The 24,718-nt window shown below is 45.8% G+C and overlaps 1 protein-coding gene across 7 annotated transcripts in view; it reads left to right on the top strand.

Annotated features, from left to right (window-relative positions):
• The window catches only part of PIK3R5 (phosphoinositide-3-kinase regulatory subunit 5), a 77,376-nt gene that overhangs the window by 36,317 nt on the left and 16,341 nt on the right, over window positions 1–24,718 (top strand). For 5 of the 7 annotated variants that reach the window (XM_055406889.2, XM_088828894.1, XM_055406897.2 and 2 more), the window contains exons 2-5: window positions 13,811–13,926; window positions 16,100–16,200; window positions 19,235–19,303; window positions 20,087–20,225. In XM_055406889.2, coding sequence (XP_055262864.2) covers window positions 13,824–13,926; window positions 16,100–16,200; window positions 19,235–19,303; window positions 20,087–20,225 — 412 coding nt within the window. In that variant the 5' untranslated portion in view covers window positions 13,811–13,823. Of the gene's footprint in view, window positions 1–11,893; window positions 11,999–13,810; window positions 13,927–16,099; window positions 16,201–19,234; window positions 19,304–20,086; window positions 20,226–24,718 lie in introns of all 7 variants that reach the window. The other 2 variants (XM_088828891.1, XM_088828895.1) reach the window with 2 other exon arrangements.

Raw genomic sequence — 24,718 nt, 5'->3', positions numbered from 1 at the left:
GAAAGCACCTAGACACACCTGGCACATAGTAAGCCTTCTCTTAGCTTTACCTGCTGTTATAATTATTACATACAAAGGCAATATAATGCATCTTACTGTCTTTCAGTATTCTTCCAGATGATTACTTGGGTAGAAGGGAGTCAGATAGACCTGGTTTCAAATTCTGCCTAAACTGCTTGCAGTTGTATGATCTGGGGAAGATCATTTAGCTACCAAGGACTGCATTTGCCTCCTCCTTGTATTTCAGAGTTTTATGAGGTTATTCAGAGTAAATGAGCTCAAGGCTTCAAGCCCTAAGCACAGTATCTGTCATGGAGTCAGTGCTGCAACCTGTTAGCATCTTTCTTCTTCTCTCCCCCATTCCTCGTCCCATCTCTTCTTGGTCTGAACCACAGCTTGGTCTTCCTGGGAATCCTTGTGCCCTTTCCTTGGTAAAGAAGAGTGTGAGCGAAGGTGGGAAGTAGGCAAAGGCTTATGTCTGCCCTCTTGGCCATCCTCCCCTTTTTGCACACTTCCCCTACATCCACCCCCTGCCCTCCCATGCCACCACCACCTACCTTTTCACACATCCTCCCTCTCCCAGCCTAGAGCCGTCCTGCTGCCCACTGTCCACCGTCACTGCCGTCACAGACCCATTTGTTGGCTAAATGTCCCTCCGGGAATCTTACGTTCTTGAAAAATAAGCGAGGACAGAGGAAGTGAGCCACCGCCCTAACCCAGGGAAAATGAATCACTGACAATGAGGATTTAGGCAATTTTTGTGCCAGGTGGCTTCCAGGGAAGCCTCAGATGATAACAGCGAGGTGAAACCGTGCACCCAGCCCTTTGGGCATCTAGAACACAGGAGCGATAACTTCCTGCGAACACGGGGTAGGCGATGGTTTGGGCTCTGGAGTACGGCCAAGGTGGGCTGTGCTTACAGCTCAGGCTATAAGAACGATGACCACGGGAATTTGTCCAAGTAAATGGCTCGCCCTCCCTGAACTGCAGGAATTGTACATAACTGTGAGTATGCCGTGGGGTGACTGTGGTCACTCAGCTAGACTGTCACGGGGAAGTACCAAGCCTGGGACCTGACATGGAGCAGCCGCTCGGTGCTAGGCAGTCTGTCCTCTTTCCTTCTGTCCTGTTCTCTAGGCTGAAACTGATAGACAATTGACGTTCCTATCTAATATCACAAAGATGTCGATTAATTTATCTAATATCACAAAAATGTCGACTAATTCTTCTTTTTGTCTCACTCTTTTCAAAAATTACAGTAAAATACTTACGACATAAACTTTACCACTGTAACTATTTTTAAGTGTGTGGTTTCGTAGTGATTTTTCACATTGCTGTGCAACTGACCTACAGAACTCTTTTCATCTTGTAAAACTAAAACTCTATACCCATTAAGCAACCCCCGCCCCAAGCCCTCTCCCTGAACACCTGGAAACCGCCATTGAACTTTCTGTCTCTACAAATTTGACTACTCTAGAGACTCAAAGAAGTGGAACCATACAGTGTTTGTTTTTTTGTGACTGGCTTATTTCACTTGGCGTGATGTCCTCAAGACTCATCCGTGATGGAGCACGTGACAGAGCTTCCTTCCTTTTTGAGGCTGAATACTATCCCATTGTATGTGTGGGCCACGTCTGATATGCATTCGTCTGTCTGTGGACCCATGGATGGCTTCTACGTTTGGCTATTGTGAATACCGCTTCAGTGAACACAGGTGTACAATATGTTCCGGTCTCTGCTTTCAGTTCTTTTGGGTATATGCCGAGAAGTGGAATTGCTGGATCATGCAGTAATCCTATTTTGAATTTTTTGAGGAATCAACACGCCATTTTCTATAGTGGCTGCCCCATTTTAATTTCCCCCCAGCAGTGCACAAGGGCTCCAGTTGCTCCACATCCTCACTAACACTTATTTTTGTTTTTCATATGACCATGCTTATGGGTGTGCAGTGGTACCTCACTGTGGTTTTGATGTGGATTTCCCTAATGATTAGTGATGTTGAGCATCTTTTCATGTGCCTATTGGCCAATTGTGTATCTTTGGAGAAATGTTTATTCAAGACCTTTGACCATTTTTAATTGGGTTTTTTGTTGTGTTGAGTTGCAGGACTTCTTTGTATATTTTGGATATCACCTCCTTGTTAGACGTAAGATTTGCAAATATCCTCTCCCTCTCTGTAAGCTGCCTTTTTACTCTGTTGATTTTTTCCTTTGAGTTTTAAATTTTAATGTAGTCAAGTTTATCTATTTTTCCCTTTTATCGCCTGTGCTTTGGTGTCTTTTCCAAGAACTCATTGACAAAGCTAATGTGATGAAGTGTTCCTCCTGTTTTCTTCTGAGTTTTGCAGTTTAAACTCTCTATTTTTCATTCTCTGATTCATTTTGAATTAATTCTTTATGATATTGAATTTTCCTATCTACCGAAAGGTTATGCATTTCTGTTTATTTGCCTTTGTGTTCCTCAAAAGTTTTACTTCACTGATTTCCTGCAGATTTTCTCTTATTTTATTCTTTTTGTTGCTGTGTATGTGGGTCTCTTTCCAACACCATTTCTGTTTTTTGTGTGTCTGAATGGTATTAACTTCTACTTTAATTTGTATCCAGCCACCTTATCTGATTCTCTTATTTGTGGTAGCCATTTTTCATTTCATTATTTTGGCTTTCTATAAACAATTTGAGGGTGAAAAAGTATAAATTATGCCAGTTCTTTAATTGGCAAAGTTGTAATTCATAGTAAGCCTCGATGAATGACACATGACACATACAGCCTCAGAAGGTTCCTCACCCACACACTCTTCCTGGAGTTACTCGAAATACCCTGGCTGAGCAACAAATGAATTAAAGTAAAGAACTCATAGATAGGGATAGGATGGTACAAAACAAAACATCAAGCAATGAAATAAACCGAACTTAAAGCCACTGTTCAGGAAAAAATACTATAATTACATAGTTATTATGTTTACTATAAATTTCAAAAATAATTATTTCAGGAATTGTGTGAAAATTTTTGACACAAATCTGGATCCCTATTTTAAGAGAAAACAATATTACAACATTAAGATTAAGAGAGGAACTAAAATTACAAGGTTCAAAAATAATTTTTAAAAGTATATAGGAATTCTAGATCTAGATCCTTGCTAAGAAATTTAAAAATCTGACTAAGATGAATGATAAATAGATGAAATAGATGGGGAAACAGTGGAAGCAGTGTCAGACTTTACTTTTTTGGGCTCCAAAATCACTGCAGATGCTGATTGCAGCCATGAAATTAAAAGACGCTTACTCCTTGGAAGGAAAGTTATGACCAACCTAGACAGCATATTAAAAAGCAGAGACATTACTTTGCCAACAAAGGTCCGTCTAGTCAAGGCTATGGTTTTTCCAGTGGTCATGTATGGATGTGAGAGTTGGACTGTGAAGAAAGCTGATCGCCGAAGAATTGATGCTTTTGAACTGTGGTGTTGGAGAAGACTCTTGAGAGTCCCTTGGACTGCAAGGAGATCCAACCAGTCCATTCTAAAGGAGATCAATCCTGGGTGTTCATTGGAAGGACTGATGCTAAAGCTGAAACTCCAATACTTTGGCCACCTCATGCGACGAGTTGACTCACTGGAAAAGTCTCTGATGCTGGGAAGGATTGGGGGCGGGAGGAGAAGGGGACAACAGAGAATGAGATGGCTGGATGGCATCACCGACTCGATGGACATGAGTTTGAGTGAACTCCGGGGGTTGGTGATGGACAGGGAGGCCTGGCGTGCTGTGGTTCATGGGGTCGCAAAGAGTCGGACACGACTGAGCGACTGAACTGAACTGAAAGATGAATGATACCATCAGAAAATCTAAATTTGCAAAATTGACCCATGAAGTAGTTGGATATCTACACAGCCCCAAAACTCTGGAGTAAATTTGAAAAAGAATTCTAAAATTAACCCTGAGGAGAGGAGCAGAGGTCACTCACTGCCAGACAATAGTGTCTGATTCTCACTCAACCCGGTGGGTCACATGACTGTCCTGAGGTTCTGGACTCAAATTCTAGTTATAGATTCACCACTTTCTTTAAAAAATTTATTGATAAATAGTTGATTTACAATGTTGTATTAATTTCTGCTGAACAGCAAAATGATTTACTTATAATTATACACACACACACATATATATATATATATCTATAAATTCTTTTTTATATTCCTTTCCATTGTGGCTTATCACAGAATATTGAATATATTTCCCTGTGCTCTACGGTAGGACCTTCTTGTTTATCTAGTCTCTATATAATAGTTTGCATCTACTGATCCCAAACTCCCAATCCATCCCTCCCCTACTCCACTTTCCTTTGGCAATCACAAATCTATTGTCTGTATCTGCAAGTCTGTTCTGTTTCATTGGTAAGTTCATCTGTGTCATAGTTTAGAGTCCACATATAAGTGAGATACCATATGGCTTTTATTTGTCTTTCTCTTTCTGACTTTCTTCACTTAGTGTGATAATCTATGGTTCCATCCATGTTACTGAAAATGGCATGATTTCATTCTTTTAATGACTGAGTAGTATCCCGTTGTATATATGTACTGCATCTTCTTAATCCATTCATCTGTAGATGGACATTTAGGTTGTTTCCATGTCTTGGCTATTGTGAACAGCTCTGCTATGAACATAGGGGTGCATGCCTCCTTTCCAGTCATAGTTTTGTCTGGATATATGCCCATGAGAGGGATTGCTGGATCATATGAGATTTGCCACTCTCTAATCTGAGCAATTAAGAAGAGGTGGCAAGAATACACAGAAGAACTGTACAAAAAAGATCTTCATGACCAAGATAATCATGATGGTGTGATCACTGACCTAGAGCCAGACATCTTGGAATGTGAAGTCAAGTGGGCCTTAGAAAGCATCACTACGAACAAAGCTAGTGAAGGTGATGGAATTCCAATTGAGCTATTTCAAATCCTGAAAGATGATGCTGTGAAAGTGCTGCACTCAATATGCCAGCAAATTTGGAAAACTCAGCAGTGGCCACAGAACTGGAAAAGGTCAGTCTTCATTCCAATCCCAAAGAAAGGCAATGCCAAAGAATGCTCATACTACTGCACAATCGCACTCATCTCACATGTTAGTAAAGTCATGCTCAAAATTCTCCAAGCCAGGCTTCAGCAATACGTGAACCGTGAACTTTCAGATGTTCAAGCTGGTTTTATAAAAGGCAGAGGAACCAGAGATCAAATTGCCAACATCAGCTGGATCATGGCGAAAGCAAGAGAGTTCTAGAAAAACATCTTTTTCTGCTTCATTGACTATGCCAAAGCCTTTGACTGTGTGGATCACAACAAACTGTGGAAAATTCTGAAAGAGATGGGAATACCAGACCACCTGACCTGCCTCTTGAGAAACCTGTATTCAGGTCAGGAGGCAACAGTTCGAACTGGACATGGAACAACAGACTGGTTCCATATAGGAAAAGGAGTACGTCAAGGTTGTATATTGTCACCCTGCTTATTTAACTTATATGCAGAGTACATCATGAGGAAAGCTGGGCTGGAAGAAGCACAAGCTGGAATCAAGACTGCCAGGAGAAATATCAATAACCTCAGATATGCAGATGATACCACCCTTATGGCAGAAAGTGAAGAGGAACTAAAAAGCCTCTTGATGAAAGTGAAAGAGGAGAATGAAAAAGTTGGCTTAAAGCTCAACATTCAGAAAACTAAGATCATGGCATCTTGTCCCATCACTTCATGGGAAATAGATGGAAAACAGTGGAAACAATGTCAGACTTTATTTTTTTGGGTTCCAAAATCACTGCGGATGCTGATTGCAGCCATGAAATTAAAAGACGCTTACTCCTTGGAAGGAAAGCTATGACCAACCTAGATAGCTTATTAAAAAGCAGAGACATTACTTTGCCAACCAAGGTCCGTCTAGTCAAGGCTATGGTTTTTCCAGTGGTCATGTATGGATGTGAGAGTTGGACTGTGAAGAAAACTGATCGCCGAAGAATTGATGCTTTTGAACTGTGGTGCTGGAGAAAACTCTTGAGAGTCCCTTGGACTGCAAGGAGATCCAACCAGTCCATTCTAAAGGCGATCAGTCCTGGGTGTTCATTGGAAGGACTGATGCTAAAGCTGAAGCTCCAATACTTTGGCCACCTCATGCGACGAGTTGACTCACTGGAAAAGACTCTGATGCTGGGAGGGACTGGGGGCAGGAGGAGAAGGGGATGACAGAGAATGAGATGTCTGGATGGCATCACCGACTCTGTGGACATGAGTTTGAGTGAACTCCGGGAGTTGGTGATGGACAGGGAGGCCTGGCGTGCTGTGATTCATGGGGTCGCAAAGAGTCGGACACGACTGAGCGACTGAACTGAATCTGAGCAAGTCCTTCATTTCTCAGAGCCCCCATTTTCTTGTCTGTAGAATGGGAGAGTTGCACTAGATGGTCTGTAAGGTGCCTTTCTAGTGTCATGGTCTAGTGTATAATGCATGTGTGTGGTGGGGATGTGGGTATGAGTGTTTTTGTAAAATAGAACATGTTACTGTACATCAGAATCATCCAGGAAGTGTTTTCTTAGCCTAATCTCAAAGCCACCTGTGGTTGAAATGTGTATACTGAGAAAGCACCCTGATAGCTAATTGATCACATTTATTGAATGTTTATATGTACCAGGCACTGTTCTAAATTTTTTTCGTTTATTAACCTGTTACGGACAACCTTGAGCTCTCCCAGACACTAACAACACTGTCCTTTTAGGCGACACCAGATTGATGATAGAAACAAATGCATCAACCTTTTATGGTAACATTTGGTCATAGTATTATCAAGATATTCCAGAATATATTAATGTTGTTGTTCAGTCGTTAAGTAGTGTCTGACTCTTTATGACCCATGGACTACAGCACACCAGGCTCCTTTGTTCTCCACTATCTCTCAGAGTTTGCTCAAATTCACGCCCACTGAGTTGGGGATGCTATCTAACTATCTCATCCTCTACCACTCCCCTTTCCTCCTGCCCTCAATCCTTCCCAACACCAGGGTCTTTCCCATGAATCAGCTCTTCGCATCAATTGGCCAAAGTATTGGAGCTTCAGCTTCAGCATTGTATTAACTATTAAATACTAATTTTTCCTAATTGCCATCAAAATGAAAATACGGTTTAAGCATTCTTCCAGAAAGGCCTCAGAGACCCTCTAAAAACCCTAGAGATTCTCAACTCCAGTTTAGGAACATGAGGTTAGGGGATTTTGAGGCAGCCAGTTCTGCATTGGTCCACCCACAAGTAATTAGGACCTGTGACTGTTCATTAAATCTGATCAAGTTCATGAAGGGCAGTGAAGCTTTGGATAACCACTTGGAAAGATATATAAAGGGTATGTAAAGCCTATGTAACTATTAAAGGGTTGTATAGACCCAGATATACCTTTCACTAGGGCTTCCCAGATGGCCCAGTGGTAAAGAATGCTTCTGCCAAGGAGACGTGGGTTTGATCCCTGGGTCAAGAAGGTCCCCTGGAGAAGGAAATAGCAATACACTCCAGTATTCTTGCCTGGGAAGTCTCATGGACAGAGGAGCCTGGCGGGCTATAGTCCATGGGGTCTCAAAGAGTCGGACACAATTTAGAGAATAAACAACAACAGCAACAATATACTCTTCACCAAGCTTCCCTTAATGTTAGCAGTTTGTATGATGTGGTGCAGTTATCCAAACCAGGAAACGATAATGATCCAAACCCTTACTTGAATTCTAGCCAGGGTCCCCTAACATCCCCTCTCAGTTCCAGAATCTAGTCCAGGATCCCACATCACATTTAGCTTTTGCGTCTCCTTAGTCTCCTCCAGTCTGCGACAGTTACTAAGTCTTGCCTTATATTTTATGACCTTGACTCTTTGGTGAATTATTTTATAGAATTTGTCTGCATTCGGTTCTTTTGCCTTGTTTGTTTGTTTTGGCCACACTGTGCAGCATGTGAGATCTTACTACCCCGATCAGGGCTCGAACCTGTGCCCCCTGCCTTGGAAGTGTAGACCTTTAACCGCTGGGCCGCCAGGGAAGTCCCTACGTTTGGTTTTGAATGGTTACTCATGATTTGGTTTGTGTGGTTGGGAATTTTTGGCAAGAATCCCACAGAAGTGATGTTGTGTCTCTCTTAGTGACTTGAATCAGGATATGGGAGGGTACGTGATGTTGACATGTGTTATTATTGGTGACATTGAATTTAGTCATGAAGTTAAAGCAGGGCTGGATTTCTCCACTGTGGCATTATTTTTTCTTGTAATTGATCAGTTTTTTGGGGAAAATATTCAAAAGAATATGCACATATCTTGTTTTCTCTTAGATTTTCACTCATAGATTTTAGCATCTGTTGGTGGATCTTGCCTGTAATAATTAGAACTGTGGTGTTGGTCTAATGGCCATTTTGTATTTCTCTCATTCCTATCACATTTATTAACTGGAATTCTTTTGTGAAGAAGACCTGTACTTTCTCTTCCATTTATTGATTTTTTTACTTTATAATTTATGACATTAGTGTAGACTCATGGGTATTTATTTCATCCTGTGAATTATTATCCAACACTTTCATTATTCAGTTGTTCGGACTATCCTGGCTTTGACCATTGGAAGCTCCTTTAAGTTGGCTCCTATGCCTTTTAACATTCCCTATCAGTGGCTCAGTGGTAAAGAATCTGCCTGCCAATACAGGAGCGGCAGGAGATGCAAGTTCGATCCCTGGGTCAGGAAGATCCCCTGGAGGGGGAAATGCAACCCACTCCAGTATTCTTGCCTAGAGAATCCCATGGAGAGAGGAGCCTGGCGGACTGCAGTCCATGGGGGTCACAAAGAGTCAGACACAACTGAGCACTTGAACAGATATGTATCTATCTGAGGAGACATTAAAACCCATGAGTTGATACTGATTTCTCCAATTCCAGTCCTACACCAGAAGGTGGTTCATTCTAGACTTATCCCTTTCCTTGTCTGTAACTTCTTTCTCTAACAGTAGGAAACTGGCTCTCTTTATCTGTGATCTGTTTGCTAATTTGTTCAGCCCTAGCATACAGGCGCTAGTGGTAAAGAATCCGCCTGCAGTGCAGGAATGCAAGAGACCCAGGTTTGATCCCTGGGTCCGGCATATCCTCTGGAGAAGGAAACAGCAACCCACTCCAGTGTTGCTTGGAAAATTCCATGGACAAAGCAGTGGGCCACAGTAGTAGGAGGTGTGCAACAGTCCATGGGGTCGTACAGAGTCAAACACGACTGAGCATATGCACACCCAACATGCACATGAAGGAGTTTCAGGATTTATAACCCACGTCTCTACAAGAAGCAAGTTTAGTAACTAGAATGCAGTATTCATATATGGTTCTTTTTGTCTTTAGCCTTACAGTATGCAGTGGAAGTACTGTTTTCCAGTTACTCGGGTTAGTTTCTGTATTCCCCATTCCTTACAGTGTGGTTCTCCTAATCATTTAATAGTACAGTTAAGGTAATTTGTTGTTTGTTTCCTACTTTTTCCCCCCACGCCTCCCCAGATTTATTTCATTTTTTAAATTTTTAAAATTTATTTATGTATTTGGCTGCACAGAGTCTTACTTGCAGCATGTGGGATCTAGTTCCCTGACCTGGGCCACCTGCACTGGGAGCGCAGAGTCTTAGCAGGGAAGTCCTCTATTTCATTTGGGATATGTAAGATATTGCTATGGTTCCAAGAGTTGAAGCCATATATGAAGGTCTCCTCAGAGAAGAGCTACTCCTCCTTACCCCCCATCTCATTCCCTTACCCCTTCCATCTCACCCCAGTCTCCTTGGTTTCTGGTATATCCTTCCTGTATTGGAAATGAAATTTTTACAAATTTGTTCAAGGAAGAGATTCTGCCTTATGAAGAGACATGAGGACACTGGTGACACAGAAGGGAGATGAAGCCTCAAAGGACCGTAGGAAGGGGAAGGGAGGGGGTGACCCAGGACCGAATCAGTGGGGTCAGCCCGGCGCCACAGGCCTTGATGTTTCTCATATGTCCACCTATGGGACTAAGTCTTCAAAACGTTTGCCTGGAATATTCCAGAACACAAAGGAAGCAGTGTGGAGTGTTGCCAGAGCCTGGAGGCCCATACGTCCCTCTCTAGGAGATGTAGACTCCACAGTTCTCCTGTTTTCCACGAAATCCCTCAAGAAAAGAACCTCTCTTCCTGGCCGCATGTGGGGCTGCATCAGGAAACCAGGCTGACCCTGCCCATGAAGGGAGGTGCCTCCTGTCTCGCATCGCGGGGTCATGTCATCGTGAGAAGAGGTGGTCTCCCTCTGCCCTCCATCACCCGCTCCCCACACCCCTGAGCCATCAGGCCTTACTCCTCACTGTCCTGCTCAGGTCCCCAGTGAGGACTCATCCTTACTGGCTCAGAAGAGGGACTCGGAGGTGGAGGTAGGCCCCGTTGTTCAGTGTTTCAACACTGCCCCATTGAGGGTGAAGAAGGGGGAAAATTCCCATTCCTGGCAGCAGCTGGAATTTCACAACTTGACCTCCTGGTAGTAAGGTGGTGGGGCTGGGGGCTGGGGGGTTGGGAGGGAGATGCCAAGGGAAGCCAGGCCTTGCCCACCAAGCCTTTGAGAAAAGTCATCATCCTAGGAAGGGAGAGGTACCCCCTCTTCCCCTTTCATCTCCGCCCCAAAGCCACTGGAGTTCTGCTGACAAGTCACCAAAGGCGACCGATGACTGACTCATCAGACGGAAGTGAGCATGCCAGAGGGCTGGGCTGCAAACCACAGAGTGCTAGGCTAACCCCCTGGGGCAGCCAGGATCCCCGGCCAGGCTCCCATCCCTCGACTCCCAGGACCCAGCACCTCAGGGAGGTCCTGCCTCTGTGAAGAGGCAGGTCAAGCGAGATGGCCTCAGGGTACCAGGGAGACTGCCCAGTGCACCGAGGATAAGGTCTTGATTGTCTCCGAAAGAGCAGCTGAAGACACAGAGGCCTGGAGATGGGAAAGTCGCTCGGGGCCCAGAGACGGGGAGAAGCCTGGCCCTGTGGCACTGGACGGTGTGCTGGGGAGCAGCCTTCAGCGTCCGTGCATCCACTGTCAGCAGCCCCAGGACACTGCTCTGAGGACAGGGCGGTGGCAGACATGATGTCGGCTGAGGATATGCATTTGCGTCCTGCCTCTGCGTCAGATATGCTGGGACACCGGAGGGCACTCATTTCTGCCTCCTGATGCGGCCTGCTTGTCTGTTGCAGCAGGGATTGGACAGAGGGACCTTTAAACTTAGTTCACTGGGGTGGCTCAGTGATAAAGAATCCACCTGTCAATGCAGGAGACACAGGTTTGATCCCGGATCGGTAAGATCCCCTGGAGGAGGAAATGGCAACCCACTCCAGTATTCTTGCCTGGAGAATCCCATAGACAGAGAAGCCTGGCAAGCTACAGTCCATGGGGTCACAAAGAGACATGACTGAGCGAAGGGAATGGGAACACACCAGGTTCTGCCTTCGCTCTGAGCTAGAGAACACCTGGGCCCCTTGAGCCATCCGTGGTCATCACTCGGTCCAGCCGAGGTTGTTGCTTCTGGGGGCCCTGGTCCTCTTCCTGGAGGAGGCAGGGCTGCGGTGGGCAGCTAATAGAGACACATGTGGTGGGAATGGAGGTCTCCTAAAGCAAGATCATGTTAGTTAACTGAGTCGACACTCGCTGCGGTAGTAACACGTGTTGATTTTATTTTTCTCCCAGTAACTGTATCTGACTGGGTCAAGGAGCAGTCAGAGCCAGACTCTCTGGGTTGCCACCCCCTCGCTGTGTGACCTTAGGCAAGTTGGTTAACCTCTCTGTGCTACAGAGTGCCCACACTCCCTCTGGCTTCCCACCAAAGTGTCCAGTCTTCAGCCTCTTACTGCTGTGTTTCCCTCACCAGGCTGGAGGCCCTCCAGGTGAAGAATCAACAAAATAGCTCCAGTCCAGCTTTTCATCCTAGTATCCTAGATTGAACCCGTGTCTCTTGCGTCTCCCGCAGTGGCAGGTGAATTCTTTACCCCTAGCGCGAGGCCACCCTTAGTGCCTGGGGGTTAGTAAATCCCTGGAGGAAAGAACACTCGCACACTTCTTCCTGGGGGGCCTGCCCCCACGCCATCCCAGGGACATTGCTAAAGTGAGCTGATGCTGAGCCGCTCACAAAAGGCTTGTTTTCCTCGGTGTCTTGTTCCTCCCTGGCTGGGGAAGTGGGAGGATTTGCCTGCTGGGCTTCTGTGAACTGACCACTGGGTCCAGGCCAGGATGTCCTGTGTCTTTGCATGTCATTTGCATGGCTCAGCTCTGAGCTCTGTGCTTCTGCTTGTGGTTTCCGGGTCCATCCCCTGTTCCACAGAGCTGGACAACTGCTTCCTCGGCTTCCCTCTGTGATCTGGCCTGACTGGCCAACTGTGGGGTCAGCCTGGACAGGGTGAATGCAGGGAAATTCCCTAGGAAAGAGTGATCACGAAAAAGACTGTAGCAGGAAAGCTTTCCTGTCTTGAAAGCTTGCTCAGTGCATCCACCCTGGCATTTAATTTCCCCAACAGCCCTGGATGCTTAGTACCCTGGTCATACCCATTTTACAGCTGCTGCTGCTAAGTCACTTCAGTCGTGTCCGACTCTGTGTGACCCCATAGACGGAAGCCTACCAGGCTCCCCCATCCCTGGGATTCTCCAGGCAAGAACACTGGAGTGGGCTGCCGTTTCCTTCTCCAATGTGTGAAAGAGAAAAGTGAAAGTGAAGTCGCTCAGTCGTGTCCAACCCTTAGCGACCCCACGGACTGCAGCCTACCAGGCTTCTCCATCCATGGGATTTTCTAGGCAAGAGTACTGGAGTGGCTTGCCATTGCCTTCTCCGATTTTACAGCTAAGTAAACTGAAATACAGAGAAGTGAAAGACATTGCCTAGTGTGTGGCTAGCAAATATTAGAGTGGAGATTTGAGTCCAAGTCTGTTGATGCCAAACACCAGGCTTATTCCCTGACTGGGTGACCTGTCACAGCTTCCCTGGGGACCCAGGAGCCCACGCTTCAATGTGAAGCTGGCCCTGCTGCAGGCTTTCAGAATGTGGCCCTTGGCACTGTTGCCATCTGGTGCTAAAACCCCTTCTTAGATCTCCTCCTCAGCAGCCCTCCAGCCTGAGCTCAGTACCCCTGTCCCTCCTCAGCAGGAAAGAGGAGGTGGTTCTCTGAAAGACCAAGTCAAGGAAGGTCTTTGAGTAACTGGTAACTTTGCTAAGCCTAAGAGAAAGCAAAGAAAAAACAGCCAAAGTGGAGGTGAGGGCAGGAAAGGACCGGGTGCCTAGGGCCTGGGCACCTGAGCAGAGGGTATGGTGTGGTGGGGGTGGGGTGCCTGTGAAGGCGGGAGGCCCCTGACACACTGAGGGGGATCTCTGTGATGTGGTCATCAGGAACAGGCTCCCTGCCTGCCCGTCCCTGGGGGCTGGGGGACTCAAGCCTGGAAATTCAGAAGAAAGTCCCCCAAGTGATGCTGGTTTTTCCTTTGAGGTCCTCCTGCCCAGCAATGGGGCTGGCCATATCCCAGGCACTCCCCGGGCTCTTGGAGACACTCACCCCTGCCTGTGGGGCCCATACCTCTCCACTCCCCTCCTCCCCCGACCCCTCATTCCCTAGCCTGTGCTAGGTGGCCCGAGGGCCCTGTCTTGCCTCTTGAGCAGCACGGCCAGGGGCCGGTCCAGCCCTGGAGGCAGCCGACTGACGGCATGGGTGAGTGTCCGCTGTCTCCACTGGCTGCCCTGCTTGGCCATGTACTCCTTGAGCCTGAGGGTCTCCAGACTGACCAGCATCTGTCCCCCATACAGGCGATGACTCAGGATGCAGCAAGGGACCACGACATGCACGGAGGACCGCATCCAGCACGCCCTGGAGCGCTGCTTGCATGGGCTCAGCCTCAGCCGCCACTCCACCTCCTGGTCAGGTAGGTTCCCAGGGAGCTGGAGAGGAGGCACATTGAGGGGCTGCAGGGAGCACTGGGCCAGGCCCAGGGCCAGCAGATTCCAGTTCCAACCCTGTCTGCGTGACTCGGACCTCACCTAGGCAGGTGCTTGGCAGCAGGGAACCTGACGGAGAGTTGCCCTGGGTCAGGGGGCGGCCGTTTCTCCTCTCCCCCATGCTGTCTTCTTCATCCTCCTCGGGTGCTAGAAGCCTACCTCCCTCAGGTCTGCTTAGAAACTCAGCTGCTGATTTCAGAAGAGCAGCTAAGACTCCATGAACAGCCCTCCCCAGAATTCTCCCATTTTACCTGATTTCTAGTTCTCTCCAGAGTCTCATCCTCCTCTTCCCCATAAAACAATGGAGAATCTTGGCAGACCTTCAGAAAGTAGGAGTTCTCCATGTCACATGATCCCCAGGACTGAGAAACGGGGGTATCTGTAGACTGGGGCAGTTGTGTCTCCAAGGCTGGTGCCTAACTGTAATAACTCCTTATGCTCTTAAAGATTTTCCCTATCTCACTTGCCTCCCTAACTACCCTAAGAGATAGATATCCATGTGCCTTGAATACACCTGGTTCCTTTCTACCTCAGGACCTTTGCACTTGCTGCCTGGGATTTTTCCCTCAGAACTCTGCAGATCTGGCTCCTTCTCATTCGAGTCTCAGCTCACACGTCACTTTCTCAGAGAGGCTTTCCTTGGCCTTTGGAATTAAGCAGATCTGACTTACAGCTGACTCTCATGGGCTGTAGGAACTTGTGCAAGTCCCTTCGCCTCTCAGGGCTCAACTTCCTTTCCTATAAAACGGGAATAATAATAGCAGAAACCACCTTCCCAAGGAGAGGATGGGAGACTCATGGAGGTGATGTATGAAAAGCCTGCCAACTTATAGGTACACTTTTTGTTCTTCAGTTGCTCAGTTGTGTCCTACTCTTCGCAACCCCATGGACTGCAGCACACCAGGCTTTCCTGTCTTTCGCTATCTCCTGGAGCTTGCTGAAACTCATGTCTATTGAGTCAGTGATGGTGTCTAACCATCTCATCCTCTGCTGACCCCCTTCTCCTCTTGCCTTCAGTCTTTCCCAGCATCAGGATCTTTTCCAGTGAGTTGCCTCTTTGCATCAGGTGGCCAAAGTAGTGGAGCGTCAGCATCAGTCCTTCCAATGAATATTCAGGATTGATTTCCTTTAGGATTGACTGGTTTGATCTCCTTATTGTCTAAGGGACTCTCAAGAGTCTTATCCAGCACCACAATTCAAAAGCATCAATTCTTTGGTGCTCAGCCTTCTTTATGGCCCAACTCTCCCATCCGTACATGACTAAAGGTACACAGTAGGTGCTTGGTAAATGGCAGTTTTCTTCCTTCTGGCCTCCCACCCAGATTTTAAGGAGACTTAGTTTACAGAATTGAGGGGCCATTGTTGAGTTAAAGAATGCAAAGATATCCGACTTTGGCAAAAGTTACCAAAACCTGTGACCATAGGAATGCAGTGTTCAGGGCCTTCAGGACTTTGGAAGGAGCCCAGACACAAGAGGGGGCCACTTGAACCTGCACTGCTGTCACCCCACTATCTCACACACACAGACACATGCCTCCATGACCGCCTCTTTAACTTGGGGGTTTACCCTTACTGACTGCAGGGAAGCAGATTGACAAACTAAGAAAAGTCTGGGGAAGTTACAGGGTGACAAAGTGCTAATTGTCACTTTTAAAACAGAAATGAATGGTGCTTCCTCTTCCCAGGCTCCACCACCCGGTAGTCCCGGGAGGTCCCGTGGCTGTCACAGACTCAGCCTCGTGTCCTGGGATGGAGCTTGTGGGGCACCTGTCTTTGTTCCTCCAACCGTCTCTGCTCCTGTCCCCCTTCCCTGCATCTCAGAGCTTGTAGGCAGGCTGATCCTCTCTGGAGGGACAGGGAGCAGAGTCATGGCCTGTTCCTTGGCCTCTAAGGGGGATCTCAGCCCCTCTGTGTCACTTAAACCTCCTATCTCAGTAGGAAGAAGCTTACTGTTATCTAGATGGGGCCTGATAGGATCCAGTGTGTTGGTCTAGAATTTTCTGAGACTCTTCCATCAGAAGGTAATGCCCCAGTGCAGCCCCAGGAATGCCCAATTCTCTCCAACCCTGAGCTGACCCCTGGCCTCTCCTCCCTTTCCAGCTGGGTTGTGTCTGAACTGCTGGAGTCTGCAGGAGCTGGTGAGCAGGGACCCGGGCCACTTCCTTATCCTCCTGGAGCAGATCCTGCAGAAGACCCGAGAGGTGAGGGCTCGGCTTGGCTTTGAAGGGCAGCACCGGGTCAGCCTTGTAGAGTCGAGAAATAGGTCCCCACAGGGCTTCCCTGGTAGCTCAGTGGTAAAGAACCTGCCTGCCAAAGCAGGAGACGTAAGAGACATGGGTTCAATTGCTGAGTCAGGAAGATCCCCTGGAGGAGGGAATGGCAACCCACCCCAGTATTCTGGCCTGGAGAATCCAATGGACAGTGGAGTCTGGCAGGCTACAATCTATAGAGTTGCACAAGAGTCGGACACGACTGAAGCGACTTAGAACGCACATTCTGAAGGTCAGTTCAAGGGTGCCTGGACTACCAGGGGGCTTGGAGGCACTGGAAGCCTGAGTTCTCTGCTTCAGTGGTGCTTGTGGATCTAAGTCCTTAGGGGAGGGACATGGTACTTTCACTAAGAACGTATGCTGTGTGAGCCAGGGGCCCAAGTTTACGCTGCTTCTTATGACAGACAGTGCTTTTATGTCACAGGTGGCACTAGTGGTAAAGAACTTGCCTGCCAGTGTGGAAGACATAAGAGACGCCAGTTCAACCCCTGGGTCGGGAAGATCTCCTGGAGAAGGAAATGGGAACCCACTCCAGTACTCTTCCCTGGAGAACTCTATGGACAGAGGAGCCTGGCAGGCTACAGTCTGGGACACAAAGAGTTGGACATGACTGAAGTGACTTAGCTCCTTATAAGTCAAACGATTGACTACAAAGGAGAGAGGAATCTCTGCTGAATTCCTTTCCTTGAAAAGTCCCATGAGAACAAAAACACAAAAGTGAAAACTGACCTGATCGGAGAAGTAAACCGAGGCCTCCAGTAACTGTTCGATGTGCGTGAGTCTCAGTTGCTCCCTCAGTCGTGTCCAACTCTTTGCAACCCCCATGGACTGCAGCCTGCCTGGCTCCTCTATCCATGGGGATTCTCCAGGCAAGAACACTGGAGTGGGTTGCATTTCCCAACCCAGGGATTGAACCCATGTCTCCTGCGTTGCAGGTGGATTCTTTACCACTGAGCCACCAGGGAAGCCCAACAGTACAATAAATAGGCTTTTATGACTTAAAGAAGAGTAGGTTTAAAGCTGGTTTGGGCTAGGCTTCCAGAGCAGCCACAAGTCCCTACAGAGACTGACTTTTTTGTAAGAGTTTTCTTTTTTAAGTGTTCCTTTCTTTCTTCTTTCTTTTTTAATACATGACTACATTAGAAAACACGTGTCTTTCTCAGCTGGTTTGTTACCTATAAGAAGAAAGTCTTGGTTTATCAAGACACCCAAGGCCAGTTCTGACACCATTTACCTGATGCTTTCCCTGGTCACAAGCAGACCAGCTTAGAAGGGCTAAACCACCTCGAGGCTGCTTATCTTATGAACCCAAATATAAAGGAACAACCACTGTGTAGCAATAGGGGACAGTTTTGTATTGGGTTGACCAAAAAATTCATGTGGGTTTTTACAGAAAATCCCACGTGAACTTTTTAACTAACCCAATAGAAGGGGCCAGCTGAGCAGCAGATGTGCTGGACACAGTCTCTTCAGGGTAAAAGAGAAGAATTCTAAATTTCATCCTGCTGACATCACCAGCCACAGCAGAGGTGGCGTGCCTTTATCTTCCTCTTCAACCCCCATGAATTCCACAATGAGTGGGGAGACCACTAGCATTTTAACCAAAGAATTCCAAATCATGTGTATATATGTGTGTTTATGATGGACTGGGTGACCTCTATCAAAGAGACGACTCACAAAAGAAGAAACAGAACTTGTAAACGATATGGAAAATGTTGCCTCAGTTATAATAAAATAAATGCAAATGAAAACCATAACGACACAGCTTTTGCCTAGCAAATTTGCAAAAACTTTGAAATAACCCTTGCAGGGAAAGGCATGGTGAAACTGGTACTTTCATACATACAAGGTATTATAAATGGCAAAATTCTCTGGGAAAGCAGTTTGGCAATATATTTCCAAGATCATAAATATTGTTATAGTCTTTGAACCATTGATTCTACTTTTTGAACTCTGTCATAGATAGATAATCCAAATTATAGGAGTGTGCACAAAAGTTTTCATTGCATAAGTGCTTAGAATAGCAAAAAATAATTTCAAGTGTATAAAACAAAGCTAATAAATTATGGCTATCTACCAGAAGGAGTATTATACAGCTAATAAAAATGATGAATAGTACCCAAGAGTAGAAACAAAATTTAATACATTATAAAATTTCAGGGAGTTCCCTGGTGGTCTAGTCGTTAGAACTCAGTGCTTTCACTGTTGTTACCTGGGTTCAATCCCTGGCTGGGGAACTAAGATTCTGCAAGTTGCAGGATGTGGCCAAAGACATAGGGAAAAAAATTTTTTTTAACTTTTTTAATCCAGAAAGGAAAAAGTTAACATTTGTAATTTATGTACATCCAAAAAAAAAATCTATTAAATTGGGACTTCCCTGGTAGTCCAGTGGTTAGGACTTTGCCTTCCAATTCGGGGGATGTGGGTGTGATCCCTCATCAGTGAGCTAAGATCCCACATGCCTTGTGACCAAAAACAAAACCTAAAAAAGAAACCAGAAGTAATAATATTATAACAAATTCAGTAAAGAGTTTTTTAAAACTCACAAAATTAAAAGATCAACAACAAACTGGAAAACATATATACAACACAAATAATAGATAACTGTATAACCAGGAGGGGGGAAAAGGTGGTCTTAGAGATGATGTAGCAAGACAGAAATTCATTTATCATACTGCATGTAAAAGACATGAAGTGTAAAAATACACACCCAATGATTACAACTGAGCAAAGGAAAATACATAGAGAAACATGGTGTAGGGAGCGGTAAGTTGAAATGTTAGCCGTGGCTAAGTTTGGAAGGAGGATATTGAGGGATTTTTTAAAGTTTTATTTTCTAAAAGTTTGTCCTGTGATTACTTTTCACTTAAAAAAAAAAAAAAGAAAGATAAGAAATAAGAGAAGAGAGCAGTGTTGGGTTGTGCACCCCATGAGTGAGCCCCTCCCCCTCCTGTCCTCCACACAGGTCCAAGAGAAGGGCACCTATGACCTCCTGGCCCCCCTGGCCCTGCTGTTCTACTCCACTGTCCTCTGTGTGAGTTCCCGGATGGGCCAGCCTTGGGGGCTGCTGGGGAGGGAAGGGAAGAACAGCCTCCATGGGGGTGGGGGGCAGAGCCCTCACAGCTCCGAGGACAAAGGCACAGCGAGAGAAACTGTCCACCAGTGACACTGCAGACAGGTGTTACCCCTCTGATGGCTTCAGATGACCATTTGAGAGACCTCCACTGACTCCTCATGGACACCATCGTGCCGGGACTCTCTGGGGACCCATGGAAGGGATGCAGTCACAGCCTGGTCACAGTCACAGAGAGATTCTGCTAAGACATGTGGTGTCCACCTCCTTTTATACCCCCAGTGGTCAGTTCCCCCAGTGCAGTCACCCCCTGTTCACCAGACCAGTGGCACCGGATGACTCCATGTACATTCAGTCAATCCACTTCAAAGAATAAACATTTGCCTCTCATGAGGATATTTAAATAAAGACTATTTAGCCCTGAAGACCATTCCGTGGCAGCAGTGGCCACATTTAGGATGACCTCCAAGGGGACAGCTTTTCAGAATTTGGTGAATTGTTTTGTTTGGTGAAAGCCAGGCCCCTGTCGTAGAGACAACCTTGGGCACTATCTCACCCGGCCATCTGTAACTCACTTCTTGTGGGTAACTTTCAATTCTGCCCACCTTCTCCCTGGGACACACTGCTGCCAGGAAAGGTGTGCCCTTTATGGAACATTCCAGAAAGAAGCCAGGTCTGCCCTGGGGCATCAGTGAACTTTTTCTCACCTGGACTTCTCTGCCTGCTGCTCCCTCTCCACCCCAGACGCCACACTTCCCGCCAGACTCAGACCTCCTTCTGAAAGCGTCCAGAACCTACCACCGATTCCTGACCTGGCCTGTTCCTTACTGCAGCATCTGCCAGGAGCTGCTCACCTTCATTGACGCTGAACTGAAGGCCCCAGGTGAGTGTGGAGGTGGCCAGCACGTGGGGCAGGGCCCCTGCAGGTCAGGAGATTTCCCGCCCTTCTGAAACTGGGCTTTGGCTAGGACCCTCCACCTCGCATCCCTCCGCTTATCTCTGTCCACGGCCCGCCTCATAACCGTGGAGTCCTTCTTCGTACGGTGCTCGTGCTCCATGTCTACATCAACACCAGAAGACTGACTGAAAGCCGTGCACGCCAGCAGTAACTCCAGAAGGAATTCTCAGGGGAAGCTGAGCAGAGGTTCAGGTTAAGGAGACCCCGTCTCATGGCTTGTGCCTCTGCTCTGGTTTGCCAAGGGATTGGTCTCTGAAGTTGCCCAGGTCAGACAGAGAAGCCCCCACAGTGTTGACAAGAGGCCCTTGTTTGTTCTCTTTACCCCAGAGCAGATAGGCAGATGCATGTGTGATGGACGAGGTTCTGGCCCGGGAAGGTGGCTGGTGCCAGGAATGAACAGGTAGACGCACACCATGACGGGTGTGGGCAAGGGGTACTCAGGGTTCTTGAGAAACTGCAGGTGCCATAACACAGGGGTCCCCAACCTCCAGGATCTAATGCCTGATGAGCTGAGGTGGAGCTGATGTAATAATAATGGAAATAGAGCGCACAGTAAATGTAATATGCTTGAATCATCCCGAAACTTTCCCCCTCAATCTGTGGAAAAATTGTCTTCCATGAGACCGATCCCTGGTGCCAAAAATGGTTGGAAAGGAAAAGTGTTAGTCACTCAGTCATGTCTGACTCTATGCGACCCCGTGGACTGTAGCCCGCCAGGCTGCTCTATCCATGGCATTATCCAGGCAAGAATACTGGAGTGGGTTGCCATTCCTTTGTCCAGGGGATCATCCCAACCCAGGGACTGAACCCAGGTCTCCTGCATTTCAGGCAGATTCTTTACCATCTGAGCCACCAGGGAAGTTCAAAAAGAGTTGGGACCACTGCTTTAACCAACATAGAAACAAGGTCTAACAAAGCTATTGTAAGAGCAAGAAAAACATAATCAAGTCAATTTACTGACAGGTGGCCCCTCATTTGAGTAATTCCTTATATCAGTGGCTCAAAGGAATAAAGTCACTTAAGCATACTAGTAGATGCCTCTGAAACATTTGATAAAATTCAGTATCTATTCTGAATAAAAATATCTTGGTTTTAAAAAAAATTCAACATGCATTCCTGATATTCAAAGCCCCTCCAATATGTGGAAACTATTAATATATGGAAGGGTCCTTAATAAGGTAACAACCCATGGTGAAATACTAGAAGCATTTCCATTATTAACAACCTTCCTCTTTGTGCTTATATGATTTTGCCTATGCAAAAAGACAAAAAAGTAAAGAATATTTCCTCTTCCAGAGAGGATAAAATTTTAATTTTGCAGAGTTCAAACAATTGCTTATCTGTCAAGACTATGAGAATCACCCAAAGTAGTGTCAAACTAATAATCAGGGAGCTGAGAGCTTTTTCGTATAATAGCATCAACTCATAAGAAAACATAATGGGGAAAAATAATTTACAATAGCAACTAAAAATATAAAATAAATAAAGAAATGTGAATAACCTACACAGAGACAGCAAACTTTACTGAAGAATGAAGAATTTGAGAGACTTTGTTGGATTGAATCAATATTGTAATAATATCCAGTATTAAGGAAATAAATGTAACTGATAAAAAATACCAGTATGTTTAAAATTTTGACAAAATAGTCTATTGAACAGAATAAATGCTCTACAGTGGCATTTATTATGTATTTATTTATGTATTCTTAGGGAAAAGTAAGAAAGGAATATTTCCCTACTAGGTCTTTAAAAGTACTGTAAGGCTATGGTTATTAAAGTAGTACAGTATTGGTATAAGAATAGATAAATTAATGGAATGAAATAGAATGTCTCAGAACAGATTAACTGTATAAAAGTGTATTAAATGACAAAGAAGCATCCACAAGTCAATAATGAAAAAATTAGTCATTTAATAAATGGTATTAGGATAATTGACAGACTGAGAATTGACAGGTTAAAATTCTATCTCAAAAAGCATTGAGTGCTAATGCAAACATGAAAATATCTTTCAGGTGGATTAAATGTTTAAGTGTGGAAATCAAGACCATGAAAGTAATTGAAGAAAAATAGGTTATATGAGCCTGGAGTGGAGAACAGATGGCAAATGTGTCCCCCCAACCCAAGGCACAAATAATAAAAGGCTGACAGATTTGAGAGCATGAAATTAAAGCTTCTCTATGGCAGAACCCACCATAAGTGGAAAGTAAATAACCAAATAAGAAAAATATTTGCAACAAACAATATATCAAGCCCATGAAGAGTTCGTTTGTCAATTGAAAAAATAAGCAAACACACCAATGGAAGTATATGATTCAAGCACTCCAGAAAGAATTAACAGCTGAGCAACACCCCTCCAAAATATTCACCCTCACTAGTAGTAAAGAAAATGCAGAACTAAATAGTGAGACACCTTTTTCCCCCTATCAAATTGGTAAACCTAAAAATAGAACAAAAATACCAGCGTTGCTCAGGAAGTGGGGCAGGAGGATGTTCTCTAAAGCATTAAAAATAATTATCTTTTCATCCAGAAATTCCATTCCTGGACGTTTATAACCTGATGAATAATTATGGATGTGCAAAGGTTTAGCTACATTGCTGCATTCTTTTTAATAATCTGCCAATTCCAAAAAACTTAAATATTGTACATATTAATAGTTGAATAGATTGTACCAGAGTCATTTGGTGGAATCCTACTCAGTGATTTAAAATGAGATCACAGGGCTTCCCTGATGGCTCAGTAGTTAAGAATCCGCCTGCCAATGCAGGAAACGGGTTTGACCCCTGATCTGGAAAGATCTAAACTAAACCTGTGTGGCACAACCACTGAGCCTGAGCTCTAGAGCCAGGAACTGCAACTACTGAAGCCCATGCTCTGCGACAAGAGAGGCCACTGCGACGAGAAGCCAGTGCAGCGCAACTCGAGAGGAGCTCCTGCTTGCTGCAACTAGAGAAAGCCAGAGTAGCGACAGAGACCAGCGCAGCCAAAAATAAGTAACTGAGTAAAATGACCTCACAGACATAAGGTTACTGAGATGAAAAGACGTTTAGCAACTTGTTGAGTAAAAAAGGCAGGCCCCCAAATACTAAGTGTTGTAATCCCATTTTTGTTTTATTCTTTTAAATCTGTATATGCCCCAGGCTCTGTTTAGTACCCAGAGTGTCTAAGTGTCTGATCATGGGCATTAAATACACACAGATGTGCGGAATCTTATTCCCTAGTAATTAATGGACCCTAGAAAGCTCCATACTGAAGCTTTATATGAAAAGTGCTTTGGAGAAATTTGACTTCCCTTCCCAGTTGATCATCTGATTTGTCTGCCCCCAACCAATCAGGTTGGGCTTGATTCCACCACAGGGCTTCCCTGGTGGCTCAGACGGTAAAGCGTCTGCCTGCAATGCAGACAGACCTGGATTTGATCCCTGGGTGGGGAAGATCCCCTGGAGAAGGAAATGGCAACCCACTCCAGTATTCTTGCCTGGAAAATCCCGTGGACGGAGGAGCCTGGGAGGTTACAGACCATGGGGTTGCAGAATTGGACAGACTAAGCGACTTCACTCACAACCAATCAGGGGCTTCCTAGGTGGTGCCAGCAGTAAAGAACCCACCTACTAATGCAGGAGAAGCGGGGTTCCATCCCTCGTTTGGGATTATCCCCTGCAGGAGGGCATGGCAACCCACTCCAGTATTCATGTCTGAAGAATCCCATGGACAGAAAAGCCTAGAGCCTGGCAGGCTACAGTCCACGGGGTCACAAAGAGTCTGACACCACTGAAGCAACTTAGCACACTGCACAATCAGCTTATCTGTCTGCCCAACCAATCAGCTAATCCGTCTTCCTCCAACCAATCAGCTAATAGATCTTCCTCCAACCTATCAGCTGATCTGTCTGCCCAGCCAATCAGCTGTCGTTATAGTCACTAAGGGCCTGGATAGGTACAGGCTAGGTGTCCTTCAGTCAAAGGCTCCACACTACATGAGCCTCACTTCCTGGCAGAGGCTTGGGTGGAAGAATCAAGAAATCAGGGAGGCTCTCAGGCGAAGGGTTGGACGAAGAAACGTGCTGAGGCACATGATAAATAGACAAGTAGGCCAACCTCGCTTTCCAAGGCACCCTAAATGAACAAACCAATTTAATCTCTTTCATTCCCTTCCTCCTCACTATCCCCCCAAACAGATCTAGATTGCTTCTGGGCTTCTTGGTGGTGACCAGAATTCCTTTAACGAGAAGGCAAAGCTTTTCTTCCTTTCTGTAACAGGACAGAAAGGATTTAAAATGCAAATGTCTTGGCAGGACCTTCAGTCTCTGCCTAAGATCTAAATGACATTCTTTTTGAAATGGTTCCAGGGGAGGGCTGTCACCTGCGTGCAGGGAAACCGCTTCCCAATTTCAAGTGGAACCAGCTGGCTGCCCTCTGCC

Source organism: Moschus berezovskii, chromosome 20 (genome assembly GCF_049115385.1).
Source record: "Moschus berezovskii isolate FMDL1 chromosome 20, NW_MosBer_1.0, whole genome shotgun sequence".
NCBI lineage: Eukaryota > Metazoa > Chordata > Mammalia > Artiodactyla > Moschidae > Moschus > Moschus berezovskii.
The sequence above is the reverse complement of the archived record's forward strand: the minus strand, read 5'-3'. Positions and strand labels throughout refer to the sequence as shown.